General features: G+C 47.8%; 1 protein-coding gene across 1 annotated transcript; it reads right to left on the bottom strand.

Annotated features, from left to right (window-relative positions):
• Window positions 1-486: 486 nt before the first annotated feature.
• LOC149337157 (uncharacterized) lies at window positions 487-7,993 on the bottom strand. Its single transcript, XM_089554336.1, has 2 exons — window positions 6,995-7,993; window positions 487-786 (listed from the first exon to the last, which is right to left on the bottom strand). Exons 1-2 carry the CDS (start codon window positions 7,991-7,993, stop codon window positions 487-489), a joined length of 1,299 nt encoding a protein of 432 aa, XP_089410462.1.
• Window positions 7,994-18,408: the final 10,415 nt, after the last annotated feature.

The raw sequence follows: 18,408 nt of genomic DNA, 5'->3' as shown, positions 1-18,408 counted from the left end.
CCATGCTGGGAGAAGCAAGGGTTATAGTCCTCCAGCGTTCTTCTTTCTCCCATGCTTTCATCGAGATGTTCGACGATGTCGCAGTCCGGGATATCATTTATTAAGCAGCGAGGACATGTCTTGGGGTGGTACCAACACTTATTCAAGTAGTGTGACTCCATCGTACGAAGCTCGCTTACAAAGCGACAACCGTATTCGAAGTTGAGGCAGTGCACGTTGACGGAATCCCGGCTCTGCGTGTTGAACACATAGAGGGGTGGCTCCCTCTGCTCGAAATAGAGATACCCGTCGGGGCATTTCTTATTTCCTCCGAAAACGTATCCCTCGGCGCATGACATGGATTCTCGGCAGCGCGGGCATAAGTGGTCACTAGAGTTATTGCATATGCTACCAAAGGTAGCCTTTGGTAGCATATACGGTAACTGTAGTGGTCACCGGAAGGCAGTAGGGTGCTGATGGTGACCACCTCCCGGCAAGTGATGCATTCTAGCAGTTTGGGCGGCGGCCAAGAAACGTTATCGAGATATAGTCGAGGAACACGTCGACGCCACTCAGCATATACTGACGCCCTTCGAAGTTGAGTTCATCCGCTGTTGGGTGGTTGTCTGGAGACGTCTCGATCTGCCCATCAGGCGGCCTGGTCAGCAACGTGCTGGAGTCACTGCTGCTGTTCTCAGCCGGCGGTCGTTGGCTGGAGCTGAAGGCAGACAAATAGTTGCCCATGGCTGGCCTGCTGATATTCAATCCTGCGGGTGCACGGCTGATTTTTCGAGCGACTGTCTCAAACTGCGGACAGGGCGGGAGACTTCTGCGTTTGCAAGTGGCAGTTAACTGGCTAAGGAAGGGCGCGGATGGAGTGAACAGTGAGGTGGGTTTGTACCGGCTAGAAGCTAGTTTTCCCGGAATTGGAACTGCTGAGGCCGTAAGTTGGTTTATGGTTGGTTTATGGGTTTAACGTCCCAAAGCGACTAAGGCTATGAGAGACGCCCTAGTGGAGGGCTCCGGAAATTTCGACCACCTGGGGTTCTTTAACGTGCAGTGACATCGCACTGTACACGGGCCTCTAGAATTTCTCCTCCAAAGAAATTCAACCGGTCTGGATCGAACCCGCGTATTTCGGCTCAGCAGCCGAGCACCATAACCACTGAGCCACCGCGGCGGGGCTGAGGCCGTAAGTAAGGAGAGTGTTGTTGGATGGTCAAAGAATGGAACAGGTCATGTTCTATCAATAGCGGTTGGAAAGAGAGATGGGCGGTGGGGGGGGGGGGGGGGGGGGGGGGGGGGTAGGATTTCTGTGGTAACGCGTCTTCCCGATTTGTGACGGTAACTAGAAGCTCATCTATGTTCCGGGAAGGGAAGTCAGCCCTTCTCTTGTCATTGTTGCTTTCTTTCCGCGCGTACTCCTGCTTTCAAGCTGTTTTTGTACATCCGCCACCAATTTTCGGCCTCGCCAACGAATTCCTTGAATTTCTCCCTGATAGTGCTTCCATTTCCTAAACTCCGCTCGTGCACAGTTTTCGTCGGCCTCCAGAAAATAATACATTGAACACTACCAACTGCAGGGGAACCTTCACAGCGGGAAATAAACTGATTTGTTCTTTTTGTGCGAAACATACTTTAGCTTGTAATACTTTAAATGTATTGCGTGTGGTCTTTGATCACACTTTACTTAAAGGTGCACTGGAGAGGAATCTGAACTCGTATTTTTACCGCTGGAACTCGATCTACACGTTCCGAGCGTTCTTGGAAACTTCAAATTATTGCCCTGTGCGGTCGATTTCCCTAATTTCAATCGGATTAACGGGCGCCTCCTGCCTTTTTTCTTTGAATTCCCCGCGAACGGTGGGAGGAGTCGACCAACCGTCCACCCATTTCCGTGGCGGCTTGCCGCTCTGCCGTCGGCGGAGTGATACGTAGTGATCGGCGAAAGCAGAGTCCACGGTTATTTTTATTTCCGTGGGCCTAATTTGCTGCGATGTAGTCTCTGACTGCCTATTTGTTCACGGAAGCCTAAGAGAAACAAAATAAAAGCGAATCCAAAGTCGCCATGCGACTGCCTGAAAGGCACTCCATGCGTTGGTCGACTCCTCCCACCGTATGCGGGGAATTAAAATAAAAAGGCGGGAGACGGACTTTAATGCGATTTAATTAGGGAAGTCGCCTGCACAGGGCAATAAATCGAAGTTTCTAAGAATGCTGGGATCGTGTAGATTGAGTTCCCGCGGCAAAAAGACGAGTTCAGATTCCTCTTCAGTGCACCTTTAAGGCCAGTGGTTCAGTGGCTAAGACACTCGGCTGCTGACCCGAAAAACGCGGGTTCGATCCCGGCCGCGGCAGTCGAATTTCGATGGAGGCGAAATTCTAGAGGCCCAGGTGGTCGAAATTTCCGGAGCCATTCACTGCGGCGTCCCTCATAGCCTGAGTCACTTCGGTACGTTAATCCCCCATGAACCATTTATTTAAAGGGATGCTGAAAGGTTTCTCAGAAAAATTGAGTGGAGAGATACACTTTACAGTTTTCCACCCTCGGAACTCGAATTTCTCGTCGAAATTAGGCAAAGAAAAGCGCAAACCTATTTTATTTTGGCGATAAGTGCAGCAGCAGCCTTGGGCGAGCTCGCGCGCCTCGTTGCCGCCTGTGATTGGTTGGGCGCCTAGTGACGTCAACAATGGCGCTGGCTCGGTCAGCTCGGCCGCCGCCGCTGCACATGAACCGCGGCGCTCGGCGGTTCGAGGTTGTTATTTTGCTTCTTATACGGCGATGGAACACATCGAAGATTACCCGGAGTATCTTGGCGTCATCCCCTACATGTTAGAACCGATTGCAAAGAGCAAACCTCTCCAAGAAAGAAACGATGCTGGCGCAAGCCGTGGTTTTGACTCGAACGAAAGCGAAGTGTCAGCATCTCCAAGTGTTGGAAATGACTTTGGTAAGTATACTTTTCTTGCCAAACTACATTCAGAGATACAATGGATGAATTTTGAGGCGAGCAAATGCAGTATAGCACTGCCCGACGTAATTTTCCTAATACAGTGTAAGCGGGATGCGATTGTCGGCATTTTTGTCTTGCCGCTTGTCAGTGCTGCAGCAAATCTGCTTGTAATCCACAAAGATCATTGGCATGCGCAAGAAGTTATCAGGCTCTTTTTGCACGCAAATTTTATGCTTGCACCAGTTAATAGTAGCTGCATGCCGGCTCGATTCATATCATACAAGTTCGCGGCGCTTTGCGACAAAACTCGATCGTCTAGGTGACAAACATGCGCCTTCCGTTTTGCGTCCCAAGATGTGAGCTAGCAGTAAATTAAAATCCTTGTTTAGGCGAGTTGGCTCATGCTACAAGTCCTTGTAAGAATACTTTCATCCGTTTGCGTCGCCTTTATCGTGCTTGTTCTCAGATCTAGCGGCAAGGGATTTTTTCACAAACTATGGACTCGTGCTGCAACCGAGCAGGACGAATCGCAAGGCTGGCTGTAGCACACTTGGAGCACAATTATATAATATAATTATTAATGTATGAAGCCATGCGGCAGTCGGCAATTCTTTACGACTACATGCGTTATTAGAAATGTATTCCTTGCAATTGAGTGATGTCATTGTAAACACTCTACTTCCAAAACAGGTGTTCCTCCGTCCGCTGCATTCCAGAGGGGAATGAAGAAGACTGCTGGTGCTGCCAAGAAATGAATGAAATGATCAGAAAACAGACGGTATTGAACCGGCTTTCAGTCAGCTGACTGTTGACAGGCCCAGTGAATGCATTTCGAGAGGCTCTGGTGACAGTTCTAATCACGAAAGTGGCCAGAGCATAGCACTGTTGCCTTTGACGGCTTGAAATCCCTTTGCTTCACAGCAGCGACTCACTTCGCGGAGAGCTTCTTTTTTTTTGAGGGAAATAATGAAAGACCACATCGTCGCGGCCGCGGATGTTCGTGCAGCCGAGGGCTGCGCAGAACGACGGCATGATGGGTCCACCGCTTCATTCGATGCTGCACACCTTTCTGTACCTCACCACAAACATAAAAACGCACAAATGAAGAAACACACGGCAGCTCGAAGCAGCTTATGATGGCACGCACGCAGAAACAATATTGGCCGCGGAGACTGTGAAGCGACGGGTCACCGGTGTTTTCGTCACCACTCCGCGGTTTCCGGTTTTGGCTCACATCGTCAGGGTCATCAGCAGCGCTCGGCGGACCGCGGGGGGTGTAGCTACCGCGTAATTTTAAACGGCGATTACGTCGCTCCTAAGTTATGAATCTGTAAAAAAAAATTCACCCGCATGATTTATAAAGTTCCCACATCCACACGTGAGCATTTTAATGAATTCGAAAAACTCTTCAGCTTCCCTTTAAGGCCAGCCCTAAAAGCCACAAAAGAAGAGCACTTGCTCTGCTAAGGCCCGCTTAAAGGACTACAGACACCAAATATTTGCTTGGGTGTTTTCTTCTTTCAGCCGGAGCACCCCATGGTATTCGCCTACGACCGCTAAATAATTTATAATTGAGTTTCTTATTAACACTGTTTCGGCTTCGCTTTCATCAACCGAACGAAGGCTGTGATGTGAGTTGATGTTTAAGTTACGCGAGGCCCAAAAAAATGTCAATATAACTGCTGCTACATCGTTTTTGCTTTAAATCTGTAGTGAGTTAAAACTGTGTGCCAGCATTTATATTGCCGTTTTTTCGTGCGTCATATGATCAAAAGATCAACTACACGTCACAGCCATCAATTGGCTGATGAAACTGAAACATGAAAATAGAATTCAATTATGGTATGTTTGCGGCCATAGGCGAAAACCACGTGGTGATCCATGTATTCTAATGTCTAAAACATCATTTGGAAGAAGAAAACACGGAGTAATGTTAGGTGTCTATAGGGATTTCATCTCCGGAACTCAAGTGAAGCTAAGCACTCGAGGGAGTAGGTGAAGCATGAAGGAAATAAGGAAAGGCGATTTTTAATGAGTAATAAATGCACAACGCTAGAACGTTCTCGTAGGCTAGATGGTCAAGCATTCTGTACCGAACAGCGCTAACACAGACAAGCGAAGTTGATACTCAGCGCTGTGTTCGTGTTTCCCCGTCTCCTGTGCTTGACAGAAAAATCATAACGTCATCTTTCGTGTTTTCTTTATTTCTTCCCTTGCTCTTTTGTCTCTGCAAAAAAAAAATCCATCCTGCAAAGCGTATTCATTGTTTGCAATCAGTGCTGCATAGTGATTGGAGATGAAGAATGCGCATTGCAAGACGTAATTTTGTTTGCAGAGTCAAAAAATATGAAAGAAATCAATAAAACATATAGCATGATGTTATAGGTTTATGACACATTAAAGACCACATAGTGCAGGTATTACATGTAGTGCGGGGCGGCGGTGATGGCTTTGAAGGACGCACGATTAGTGCCTCAAAAGAGTGAGGAACGTCTTACGTGACTATCAGGGATGCAATTTATTTCTTCCTTCCACCATCAGTGTACACCAGAGCCCAGTAATACGATTACAAGGAAAGCTGTACAGCCTTCTCCGAACATTCCAGGAAAAATTGAACCTGTTCCGAGAAGCAACCGCCTGTCAGCGGCAGTCACGTTACCAAATGATTAAGCAGAGCAGCGCTGACATGAACCCTGCAGGGCGGGTTGAGTCGAGATAGGTTTATGTAAACGCCGCCGAGTCTGCTCGGATGAGTCATCGCTCAACTCCGCTCTAAGTGGTGGGTCGATTCACAGGCCCCTCTGCAAATTATACTGAACGCTCTTTCGCCTTCGGAGGAAGCATTTTCTGTGGGGGAGAACAGAAGCGGGAACCAGTTTACTACTCGCGCCGTCGCACCTCGGAGGGATTGATGCGAGGGTTGACTCGCTCGTATCAAGTTCGTGCAAACAGGCACTCATCGAGTGCAGTTTTTTTCCGATTTGGGCTACTGAAAATTTATCGAGGATTCTTTTAGACAGTTTGGAGTTTTAGCTGTTTTTGGGTTATACGCTCCCTGAAATCCTGATTAAACTGCGCGAAGAAAACACGGACAGAGACAGAAAACACGTACACACACTGAGCGCAGAACTTCCAACGTTTATTCGAAAAACGCTTCGGTCATTACCTTTTATACGCTCTAAACAACCGCCACATGACACAGCCGGGATAAAAACGGATAAGTATTGGCAGTTACGTGTACACGATGCGCAGACCCGCCAGAGCGCCAATCTAAACTACACCAATGTGTGGAAGCTTACGCACCATTGATACCTAGATACAAGGAAAAAAAAGGGAGACTGGACGATAAAGATCCTAAAAGTGAAGATAATAGCGATACCACCAAAGAGGGAATCAAACGCTGTATTACTAGCGCAACCTACTCAGCAAAATGGGATGAGACGCGGAACCAACAGTATAACAGTGAACGATGAAGGTGCAAAGCCACTAAAAAACGTAAGCTTAAAGAACTAAGAACTAAGAAAAACATCGAGGCTAAAACTGTGCAACTGAGAGTGAAAGATGGAGACAACAAACAACCAAGGTAAAGGCGACGCGAGCATTGAAAAGGCAAAACCAGGATAAAATCTATGAAGGATGGCAAAAATAAATAACAAGAGTACAGGTGCGGGGTTAAAATGGACGGTTTAAAGTGTTCCTTTCTGAAAACGTTCGTTTGGCGGTTCGTATTCCTGTCGGAAACCGAAAACCAGTGTGTTTCATGCCTTATCTGCACCGAGTGTCTCACAATTTAAAGAAAGTTGCAGGACGATACGGCGTCCAACTGTGGTGTTCGCGGGTCCCGGCAAGTAAGAAGCAATAGAACACTGCGTGGAAACACTGCGTAGTACTTTATTGGGCAACAGCTGAGATGCGTTCTCCCGCGGAGCTCATGCAGGTGCTCGCTTTTGTAGAGCCACGCCTGACGTCACTTGGCGCGTCATCACGCGTCTCACTCGGCCCACACAAAACGCCGACACGCGTCTCACGCGGCTCGCACAGAACGCCGGCCCGCGTCTCACTCGCCTCGCACAGATCGCCGGCACGCGTCTCTCGGCTCGCACAGAACGCCGGCACGCGTCACTTCCTCCACCGCAATTTGGAGAGTCACGATGGCTGGTATCGGTCAGGCAGCTTCCTGACTCGCTGAGGGTACCGCCTCGTAGGGCTGTTTCCGCTGACCACGGGTGCAGGGCTAGCTGCGGAGACAGCGGTTGATGAGGGTGGCGGACAATCTGGAAATTCTGGATGACAGATGTCGGTCTCCTCCCCCACCGCAAATGGTGACGTCGTGTTCGCAGCTGAGGCTCGTAGCAAATGGTCCTTGTGTCGCCTCCGCGTGCAGGATCCGATGGGTGTCGGCACCTTGACCTCGTACGACACTGGCCCGGTGCGCTGCACGATAGTTGCTTTGAGCCATCTTGGTCCGCTCCAGAAATTGCGCACCAAAACCTGTTCAGCTTGTGCAAACGGCAGATTTCGTCCCAGTCCAAGCGCAAAGTTTCGAGCCACTCGCGTCCTAAAAGAGCTGGTCCGCCGTAATCTACGACGTACAACGGAAGGTCACAGACTTGATCCTTGTACCTTACGGCTGCTTTCAAAACGCCGCAGGGCTGGATAACTTCCCCTGTGTACGTTTTAAGTCGCAGTTCCGTCGGGTCGAGTCTTAAAGGCGGTCTAAGTCTCTCGAACTGCTGTCTTGATATTACAGAAACCGAAGCGCCTGTGTCTATTCGCAAAGGCACACCTTGAATTTTGACATCGACGGTGATGGGACGCCGGGTTTTTTGAGACAGCGTCTCGATGTTTCCCGTGTCGTCACTTTCAAGAGTGTGTATCCACTTCCATGAATCCGTTGGATACTGCTTGGGACCACGGCTGGCACGCTTAACGTGGCCTTTCTTGCCGCAGTTCGTGTACTTATCTGCTATGTGCGGACAGGCGCATGAAAAATGCTTGTCAGAGCCGCAGCGATAACACTCGAAAGAATGCTTTCTTTTGGCTGCGTCTTCAGCGCTCATTTTGTGGAAGTCATCGACAGCTTCTCTAGCATGCGCTTCCTCAACATTTTTCTCAGCTTTTTCTAAAGCGAGTGCGCGTTCAACGGCTTTTTGGAACGTCAGCGTTTTGTCTTCTGCAAATAAGTATCGCTGAATGTCGGTGCGGAATAAACCGCACACAAACCTGTCACGAAGCGATTCATCCAAAAAGGTACCGAATTCACAGGTCTGAGCTAGTTTTCTGAGCTCGGCTACGTACTGTGCGATGCTTTCATGTTGCAGCTGACATCTTCTGTGAAATTCTGCTCGCTCTCCGATCACAGACACTCTCGGGGTGAAGTGATTGCGAAGCAATTCAGTTAGCTCCTTTTCTGAAGGCTTATCTGGTGCGGTCAGAGATTTCAAAACGCTTTATGACTTCGGCCCAATGACGCTTAGCAAAGCATGCACCTTGAGGTCTTCTGGAACTTTGTTCACCGCGAAAAAGGTTGGTTTGGTTTGGTTTATGGGGTTTAACGTCCCAAAGCGACTAAGGCTATGAGAGACGCCGTAGTGGAGGGCTCCGGAAATTTCGACCACCTGGGGTTCTTTAACGTGAACTGACATCTCACAGTACACGGGCCTCGAATTTCTCCTCCAAAGAAATTCAGCCGCCGCGGCCGGGATCGAACCCGCGTCTTTCGGCCAGCAGCCGAGCACCATAGCCACACTGAGCCACCGCGGCGGCTTCACCGCGAAAAAGGAAATAAGGCGTTCTTCGTAAGATAGCCAGTCACTCACAGTATGGTCGAAGGCTTCTACTTGACCAATCTGACTGGAGGCTGCCATCTCAGACGTCTTGTCGCCTTTCATCGTAAGTGCGGTTGAATCCAGCGTTGCTCTTCAGACTATTGCCTTGGTACTTCGTTTTCCCAGCTTCAGCGCTTCTTTTCTGCGTCTTGCCTTGCTTCCACCATCCTCGTCGGCAGTTGTGGTGTTCGCGGGTCCCGGCAAGTAAGAAGCAATAGAGCACTGCGTGGAAACACTGCGTAGAAAGAGAAGTTTATTTTTTTCTAATGTGAACAAAAATACAATGAAAAACTGCTGAACTAAATGCTCTGATCAGTCAAGCACATGCGCAGTGACGCAGCACTGAGCACGTCAGTAAGGCAGTAAGAAACACTGCGTAGTAGTTTATTGGGCAACAGCTGAGATACGTTCTCCCGCGGCGCTCATGCAGGTGCTCGCTTTTGTAGAGCCACGCCTGACGTCACTTGGCGTGTCATCACGCGTCTCACTCGGTCCACACGAAACGCCGGCACGCGTCTCACGCGGCTCGCACAGAACGCCGGCACACGTCACCAACTCGTGTTTGCGGCGCTGTGTAAGCTAGCTAAAACATGAACCGAGATGATAGACAGCAAATATGCACCTCAAATCACAGCCTTGAGTACACTGAATGTGCCAGAGAAGTTATTTATCAGGTGCCATTATCCTGTGGAAAGATGTACATCGGACAAACTGGGCGATTTTTTAATGAGAGGGCGGCTGAACATGTTCGGAATCTTTCTACAAACTCAGGAGGAAATTTAGCTTTACATTGTAAGAAGTGCGAAAAAAGTAATTGTCACCCGTTTCTCGAAAGCACAGAGTTCCCCGCTACGGCTATTACCAAAACGGAAAGGGAGATAATTGAGGCCTTCCTAATCGCAAAGAATTCGAAGAATTGTGTGAGCATACCGTCTATATTATGCTTTCTGATGGAGAAATAACATTTTAAGAAAGGAACACTTTAAACCGTCCATTTTAACCCCGCACCTGTACTCTTGTTATTTATTTTTGCCATCCTTCATAGATTTTAGCCTGGTTTTGCCTCTTCATTGCTCGCGTCGCCTTTACCTTGGTTGTTTGTTGTCTCCATCTTTCACTCTCAGTTGCACAGTTTTAGCCTCGATGTTTTTCTTAGTTCTTTCAGCTTCCGTTTTTTAGTGGCTTTGCACCTTAATCGTTTACAGTTATACTGTTGGTTCCGCGTCTCATCCCATTTTGCTGAGTAGGTTGCGCTAGTAATACAGCGTTTTGTTGATGTCCTCTTTGGTGGTATTGCTATTATCTTCACTTTTAGTATCTTTATCTTCCAGTCTGCTTTTTTTTCTTCCTTGTGTCTAGGTATCAATGGTGCGTAAGCTTCCACACACTGGTGTAGTTTAGATTGGCGCTCTGGCGGGTCTGCGCATCGTGTGCACGTAACTGTCAATACTTCTCTGTTTTTATCCCGGATGTGTCATGTGGTGGTTGTTTAGAGCGTATAAAAGGTAATGCCCCAAGCGTGTTTCGAATAAAAGTTGTAAGTTTTGCGCTCAGTGTGTGTACGTGTTTTCTGTCACTGTCCGTGTTTTCTTCGCGCAGTGTAATCATGAACGAAAAGCCCCAACTAGCCCGCCAGAAAACGCTTCCTGAAAATCTTAATGTTGAAAGAAACTTCTTTCAAGAAGAGCGCCGTGTTTGATCAGCTGTTGGTGCAGCTTTTTTTGGATCTTCTTGCTCTCTTTGCTTCCTTAAGCCGCGTTTAGATGAATGCGACAGTGGCGCATCGCATTTCCTAGCGTATCTCGCGGAGCCGATGCGCTACTGCGCTACTACATACCACATCAGGTATGGCGGGACAGTGACCGTTCGCCCGTTGCACACGGCAGATGGTTCCAGTCTCCCCCATCTTGAGTGAAGTCTGCTTTGTTATCTTGCTGGGGGGGGGGGGGGGGGAGGAGGTTCTATATAGCCACAACAGGGAGGACGAGGGGCACCTCGAAACAGGTTTTCATCCACTACTGAAGTCGACTTGCCTTCGATCTACTCCCGTCCGGCGCATTGATGCGATGTTCTTTCCTAGCGGCTCTAGCATTTCGCCTCCATCCAGATTCGCGGCGGTCGAAATTCGATGGAGGCGCAATACTAGAGGCCCGTGTACTGTGCGATGTCAGTGCACATTAGAGAACCCAAGGTGGTCGAAATTTCCGGAGCTCTTCATTACGCCGTCTCTCATAGCCTGAATCCCTTTGGGACGTAAAATTGACATATACCATAAACCAGCATTATCACCGTTTACATGAATGCGATGCCCTAAATAGGTGATGCGATGCTCTGCTGTCGCACTCATGTAAAAGCGGCTGTACATGACTGCCTGAAATATCCCCGGAATTCTACCTTACAGAGAGATATTTTTCAACAAGAAATCCTGGTCAGCCTGTGTTCTCACTTCCTGTCCCAGCGGCTTTTCCCCGTCAGGCGCTCATTCTGAAGACCTTGCTAGTGTGACAAAGCAGGGAGTGGTAGATGAAAGGAGATAAACCCTTCCCTCTGTCTTCACTGTGGCGCCACTCCCTGCATTGTCACACTAGCAGGGTCATCAGAATGGGCGGATGCCATTGGCTGGAAGGGGGGTCCTTTGAGGTGGAAAAGTCCCTGCGTTCTTAAGTTGTATTCAAATGTATGTCCAACCACTGCATGCTTTTCCGGGAAGGAATGGGGGATGGCCCTTAATTTGCGTGAACCTGAACTCGGCTTGATTGTCGCCAGCTTTCGATATCGCAGTTGTCGAAAGGGACAATGATGCCTTCCCTTGACGAGTAAGTAACTGCCTCTACCTGCTCTTCACGTTCGCGCTCCTGCCTTGAACACAAAGAAGAGAACGCGAGGTGCGAAGTGCCAATTGCCCTAGATTTCTGGCCTCCTGACGAGGCTGCACCAATGCTATTTTCTCACTCTAGGTGGTGGTGTGCACACTTCTGGGCTTGCTAGCGCGAAACATCGCAAGGATTTCTGGCAGGTCACCGTAAAACCCCAACTGCAAGGATTCCAAGAAAATTTGGGGGAACCTGAAAGAGCTTTCAGCCGAGAAGAAAAGGGTCTCCGAGAGCCCTGAGGTCCTCCGATTGTTGAAAACCGGACCCCGCTTACGACGAGTTCCGCTTCCGACCTGCTCTGGCCGACGCTTGGGCCCCCAAGCGCGCAGTACCCGCGCCGATGGAGTTGGGCCTTTAACAAAAACAGTTCACTGCTTCTGAAGTTCACTGGAACAAACTAAGTGCGCGTACTTTAAAAATTATATTCCACGTGCAGTGTGGTTTAAAGGAGTATCGATGCTGCAGAAGTTATAAGCCAAGCACGGGAATCTTGGAAAAACTAAACAGTGTTGTCAAGTACAGCTGGCCAAATCATCACCCCTGTGTTTCTTCATTCTCCTCTGTGTAACAATTGCTCTTGCTCTCCTATTCCATACCTCTCAAGTGTCAATTATCTCGGTGTCCATTTCGATTCTAACATGTCCTGGAACACTCATTTGGCTAACGTTTGTGAAAGTCTGCGCAAAATAGCCTGCCTGCTATATTCTATTAAAGCACTATGCCCAATTTACATAAAGAAAACAATAGCGCATGTATTGGCGTACACTGTGCTGCAATATGGAATTCGTTATTTTTATTTCTGTTCAGTGTTTTGGCGCAACAAAGTGAATTCTTTACTAAAATCTATAATTCGGGCTGTGATGTATGGTGTGCACATTACTAATAATTCCAATCTTTTTTCATGCTCGCATATGCCTTCGTTCAGGCTATTATTAAAAGAAACTGTGATTCTTATGTATATATGGAACAATGAGTTCTGCCTCCCGTATGTCCAAGCCAGAGCATTACGTCCACGCGACCGCTTTCCTTGCCCAGAGTACGGACAAGATATGGTAAAAGTGTCCGTGCCTTTTATGTACCTGATGTGTTGAACGACCTGCCAGATAATATTTTATCTTTCAGCACTCGGAAAGAAGTGAAATCTGCTACCTTTGATTTGTATGTGTAATGTTGTTGCTTTTCTTTTTTTTCTTCCTTTTTTTTCTCCCCGTCCTTTCTCACTGCCTTTCCTTAGTTTCATTCTTTGTGCAGTATTGATTAACTGTGCCGTTCTCTAGCTTGCTCCATTCTACCGAGCACTGCCCCACAAGCCCATTGTTAGCTTGGGTAGGCTCGTATGTGTACTATGTAATTTTTTCAAATACACAATTATTATTATTATTATTATTATTAGCTGGCTAGCGTGACGGCTGCGGTTTCCGCAGCTTATGACGGAGTACGTGCGAAAATATCACTTCTAAGCCCATACTCACTAAGACCGTGCTAATATTGAGGTTTCTTAGTTTGCTTCGTAGTGAATTAAAGCTCAGAAGAGGCGGTCGTCGCGCACGCTAGCTAAAGATTTGGGCCGGCTGTACGAGTGATGATGTTATTAAAGGATATCAACTGGTGCGTATCTGAGATGTTTAACTTTCTGCTGTGGGACCTTACCTGTTTGGTTTATTGTGTTTAGAGTTTAAATCGCAGATATAAAAAAAATGTTCGCATCACTTTCCAATGCCTCGTATGTAGGCAATGTCGTAACCACTACGATGGCTACATTGTGGCTACTAACTGTCTATGCCTAGTCGCATGGTTGGAAGTTTTTAGGCTAGAATTTTTCTGTATTTTGGCTATGCCACTTCGATGCATCTGGCAACTCTGGTGGAGTTGGGCTGACCTTGCTAAGCTCGATTCCCTAACTAGACCCTTCGCTGTTGGGTTCGTGTCAACTAGGTTCACGGCGACCTTTTGCGGAAATCTTTTATGCAATCAAACCACGTTTCCTTGCGGCACTATCGCGTTCATCTTGAGAAAGACCAGTAAGGCGCCAGTTGACTTCAAGATGGCTGGGAGAGATCGACGGAATGGGCTCACTGATTTCATACCACCGTCGGGAGATTAAACGTATTAAGGTAGCACTTACCTGTTTTCATTTTTGCGAATAATGCGAGAGGGTTGTATGGGAACGAGTTTTGATTGAAGAGCAACTTCTGCGAAAAAGTTTTCTTAGAGATTCCCGAAAATGGTTGAAACCTACGCTTTGTTGTACTCAAGTTGGACATGGATGAAGGGCTCATGATACCACAAAGGGACCCTAAATGAGAAAAAAGAAATGGAAAACAAAGCACAAACAGACGCTTCTTTGTTTTCTAATGCTTAATGCCAGAATATTTTAGTTTAGTTTAGTTTATGGGGTTTAACGTCCCAAAGCGACTAAGGCTATGAGAGACGCCGTAGTGGAGGGCTCCGGAAATTTCGACCACCTGGGGTTCTTTAACGTGCACTGACATCGCACAGTACACGGGCCTCTAGAATTTCTCCTCCAAAGAAATTCTAGCCGCCGCGGCCGGGATCGAACCCGCGTCTTTTGGGTCAGCAGCCGAGCACCATAGCTGCTGAGCCACCGCGGCGGCGCCAGAATATTTTATATAAATAAGCTCCGTAATAAGCAGTCGTCTTGTACACCCACGTGTAAATTCTTTTCTGTTGATGAAGCTGTGATGTGCGATGAAAAATTACGTTTTGAGAAGTCGTGCGAAAGTTTTCCATGAGGAAATTGCACAGATTCAAAAGAAACATTTGCTGAAACGTTTGTAAAACTTTTTAGCCGGTGCTTCCTGCAAGCTCATAATTTCCCCCTTAATTTATGAGCTGAGCAACCACCACCTCATCAACCTGGCGCCTTGAATGGTTTCCTTCTCTCCAAAGATGCGAGCGTGTCGACCTACGCAATACAAGCTTTTGCACCATCGCCGCGTCGTGCTTCTTCCTTAGCCTTTGTCTACACTGAAAACCGAAAACAATCCGAGTAGGAGTAAAAAACGGCTTGTCGCGCAGCGCTCTGCGAAAATGGTAGTTGAGATACTCATTAGAAAATGTGTACCTGTTCTACTACTGTGTATGGAGAAGCATTTAAAGTGGTAAATTTTACCGTTCTTAGACAACAGTTTATATCGGAGTAAATATTCCGCTTACAAATGAGTTTGCACGGCAACTAATAGTAGTATGCTGTACTACATTGCACGGGGGAGGAACGGGGTAGAGATGTCGGCAAAATTCGTTTGGTTTGGTTGGTTTTATGGGGTTTAACGTCCCAAAGCGACTAAGGCTATGAGAGACGCCGTAGTGGAGGGCTCCGGAAATTTCGACCACCTGGGGTTCTTTAACGTGCACTGATATCGCACAGGACACGGGCCTCTGGAATTTCTCCTCCAAAGAAATTCAACCGCCGCAGCCGGGATCGAACCCGCGTCTTTCGGGTGTCGGCAAAATTCGAAGAGAATTTCTGTGAAAAGTCGATAAGACTATTGGTTTGGTACCACACTGAATTATGCTGGCCAAAACATTAATTCGTTCACAGGACAAAATACAGCTGCGTGAAAAGGAGGAAAAAGTAGAGAGAATGTTTACTACATTCGAGTCGGAGCGAAAGCACGGATTTGTGCTATGTATAGAAGACGACGGTGAGCAGGCAGTGCCGCGGGACGGAGCAGATGGAAGTTGATGAAGACGACTCTCCAATGCGCAGCGCGAGAGTGTGGTGCAGTTTAACACGAGGCGTGTTGGCTGCGGCGACAGCCTAGTGGTCTCGCTGAGTGGTCCTTAAAGGACATCTGTTTGCGCAGCCGCCAGTTGGACTCCCAGTCATGGATATTGATTGAATTTCTTTTTCTCTTTTTCATGGTTTGACCTCTAACTCCACTGAAGGTCAAATTTACGCGGTCCGCGGTTGAAGCCCGAGGTCCCGTAGTGAAGCTCTCGCTTCAAAACGTGGTACTCGTTTTAGCGTTCCTCTGTCATGTTTTCCACTGTTCGAAAAAGTGGGAAGCATTTGTAAAAAAAAAAGCAGTGGCGTACGAAAGCGGTCGGCTTGGATCGACCGAAAAAGCCCAGACAACGGCCGGTGTCGACGCTCGACCCGAGGTCCCACTTTTCCGACCACACTCGAGTGGTAAGGTCGGATGCAAAAAAAAAAAAAAGAGTCCGTTCCATCTATTGCTGTCGCCCGACTCACGCGACCCTGCTAGCGTGATATTGCAGGGAGCGGTGCCACAATGGAGAGAGGGGCCTACCCTCGACCATATAGGGAAGGGATTGTCCCCTTTCATCTGCCACTCCCCACATTGTCACACTGTGATGGTCGTGGGAATCGGCTGACGCCATTTACTGGAAGGGGTTCTGTTGAAAAGGAAAAGATTCGACTGTAGCAAGCCCGCCGCTGCATGCATTACCGAGCTGACCCGGCGCCGAGCGGGAGACGGCAGAATACCAATGTTCTACGGACCATATCTACGCCAGGTTTGCTTATGGCGCGCGCAACTTTCCATCAGGCCTCCGCATTGCGGTGTTCGTGCCCACTTCGATGTAATTAAGGGAGAAAATGCAAGGGCTAGCTTTGTAATTACTGCAGTAATTGTTTGTAAATCATTTGAGACTTTCTTGTGTTGGTGCAGCCCTGAGTAAACAAGACAGCTCTAGCGTCCACAGGGCTGCCAACAGCTTTTCTTGGCAATGCTGCAAAGGCTGAGCAGGAAAGAGCTGGAGACGGGCTTTTCTCCCCTACCCTGGGGAAAGATTGTTCATTGTTCTGGCTAAGCCCGTTGAGGGGTGAAGGGGGGAGGGGGGGAAGCGTTTTTTGGCTTCCGGCCAAAAAACATTCGGATGTGTGCCATGACCATTGTTGCATTTGCAGTATTTTTATGCACATCACGCGCACCTGTGTCTGCGTGGGTGCACCTTGTGCACAGCAGGCGGTTGAAACTGGTGGGTAGTTGCTCAGGCAAATGATTTATTTGAGTTAAATGATTTCAAGGAAGCCGTCCTCCTTTATTTCAATAGTCGAGAGTGGGCAGATAGATGGGTTTCTTGACCACACGAAGTAAATGAGAGAAGAGGGAGCCTCAGGAGGCTGACTGAACGTTTCGACAAAAGGCATTTTCACTCCGAGGGGGAAGGCTGGTTAACGGGAATCTTGTTAAGGCAGGATGCGTGCGAAAAAGGACTAGCTGCTTGACCTACAAAACTGAGGTGGGGACGGTGAAGAGAGAGCGAATGCGGACTTGAAAGGCTGTGTGTCACTGATACACTCTCCACTGATCCTTTGTCGCTGATACGCTAACTGGGGGATGTGTCCGCGATAGAAAAATCTAACAAGCGTGCCAAGTCGTCTCCTTGTCGAGACACAAATGGCACCGCGGATTCATCGATCACTGAGTTGAAAAAATTCGCATTGATCGGCATCTTAGCTTTGTGTCAGTGAAGAAATTCGCCAGCGTTGAAAATGCGAAACGGCCTCAGTGAAATCTAAAAATCACAAGCCAAGGAAGCTACTTTTTCCTATCACTCCCCTCTTTCTTTCAGGCTCCGTCTTTTTATTTCCGCTGTTCAGCTGCGATTCGGCGACCTAGCGTGCCGTGGTATCCCAAGGAACTGTGGTGGACATTAGGGTCCCTAAGTAAAGACTGCACCCAAAATCTCTATTTTCTATTCTTCGTACTTCCTTTTTGCGAATAAAGGAAGGTTTCTACTACAAGCCGCAGCTCAGATGCTTCCGGGTTTAATGGCAGATGGCCTGGCCTGCAAAGGGAGGAGAGAATAGGATTTGCAGACGAGGTCGGTGTTAGCGCTTCCTCCCACCTGAGGAGACCACACTGGTTTCTTTCGCCTTCCCGGAATACTGAGTCAGGTCTCTCGCTCCCTCACGTTCTTTTCTCCGGAGAGCCTCCCTCTACACCGCAACGTGCCAAGAAGTTTGACAAGGCCTGAGTGCTCCTCTCGTCACGTCACGAAAAGAGGCCCAGAAGCCCAGAGTGGCCGCCGCTTATGGCGTAGCTTAAGTAATCGCGACTGGAATCAACCAGCAGCAATAAGCTTCCATTTATCAGTCCACATTTTTTCTTTAGTTAAAATACTGGAATGAATAGCAGACACTTTACGCGGATTTTATTTTGAGGCACTAGCCGCAAACCATCTGTGCAAAGATTGTTTAAGCACTGATGTCAGCACCTCTATCGCATTGCGCTTTCTCAGTAGATGTTTTGCTGTATGCATTACTTGAAATGAATTTGCGATTGTTTTAAAACTTTACCTTTTTTCCACCTAGTTATATGAAGCACATCGATAATGAAAAATTAAACACTCTCGATTAGCTTCACAACTGCGTATGTGTATTTTTATTGGAGATACATGTATTTGTTCTAAGATCATATTTTAAATGAATACGATCCCTTGAGGTGATTGGCTCAGAAATATAAGACGGGCATCCCGGAAACTTTGATGGGATTGCGCCTGGGCAAAGGCGCAGATGCGAAAGTGGTGCAGTGGTGGTGCACCCTGTAACCTCATCGATGTCGGAGGCCTCTCGCACGATGTCAGCCTCAGTGAAGTGAAGCTCGCAAACCTAGAAGAAAGTGTAATTTTAGTTTAGCAGCTGTAACTTGGAAAGAGAGTTTTCTTGAAAGGCTGCATTCGCTACCTGCAGTGCTAACCAGCTGCTTAGTTGAAATGCACTTTTTTTACAGTACATGCGCTTAAGCTTATCGTATTTTGTAAAAGTAACTATTCTTTGAAGAA

Source organism: Amblyomma mixtum, chromosome 7 (genome assembly GCF_055824585.1).
Source record: "Amblyomma mixtum isolate Tamu chromosome 7, ASM5582458v1, whole genome shotgun sequence".
In the NCBI taxonomy this organism is placed as follows: domain Eukaryota; kingdom Metazoa; phylum Arthropoda; class Arachnida; order Ixodida; family Ixodidae; genus Amblyomma; species Amblyomma mixtum.
The sequence above is the reverse complement of the archived record's forward strand: the minus strand, read 5'-3'. Positions and strand labels throughout refer to the sequence as shown.

Bases quoted from the DNA above. Each gene is read 5' to 3' on its own strand.
- LOC149337157 (XM_089554336.1), bottom strand. From the start codon at position 7,993: ATGAGCGCTGAAGACGCAGCCAAAAGAAAGCATTCTTTCGAGTGTTAT. The intron at 787-6,994 runs GTGAGACGCGGG...CCCTGTCCGCAG, and splicing joins CGGCGATCTGTGCGAGGCGA to TTTGAGACAGTCGCTCGAAA.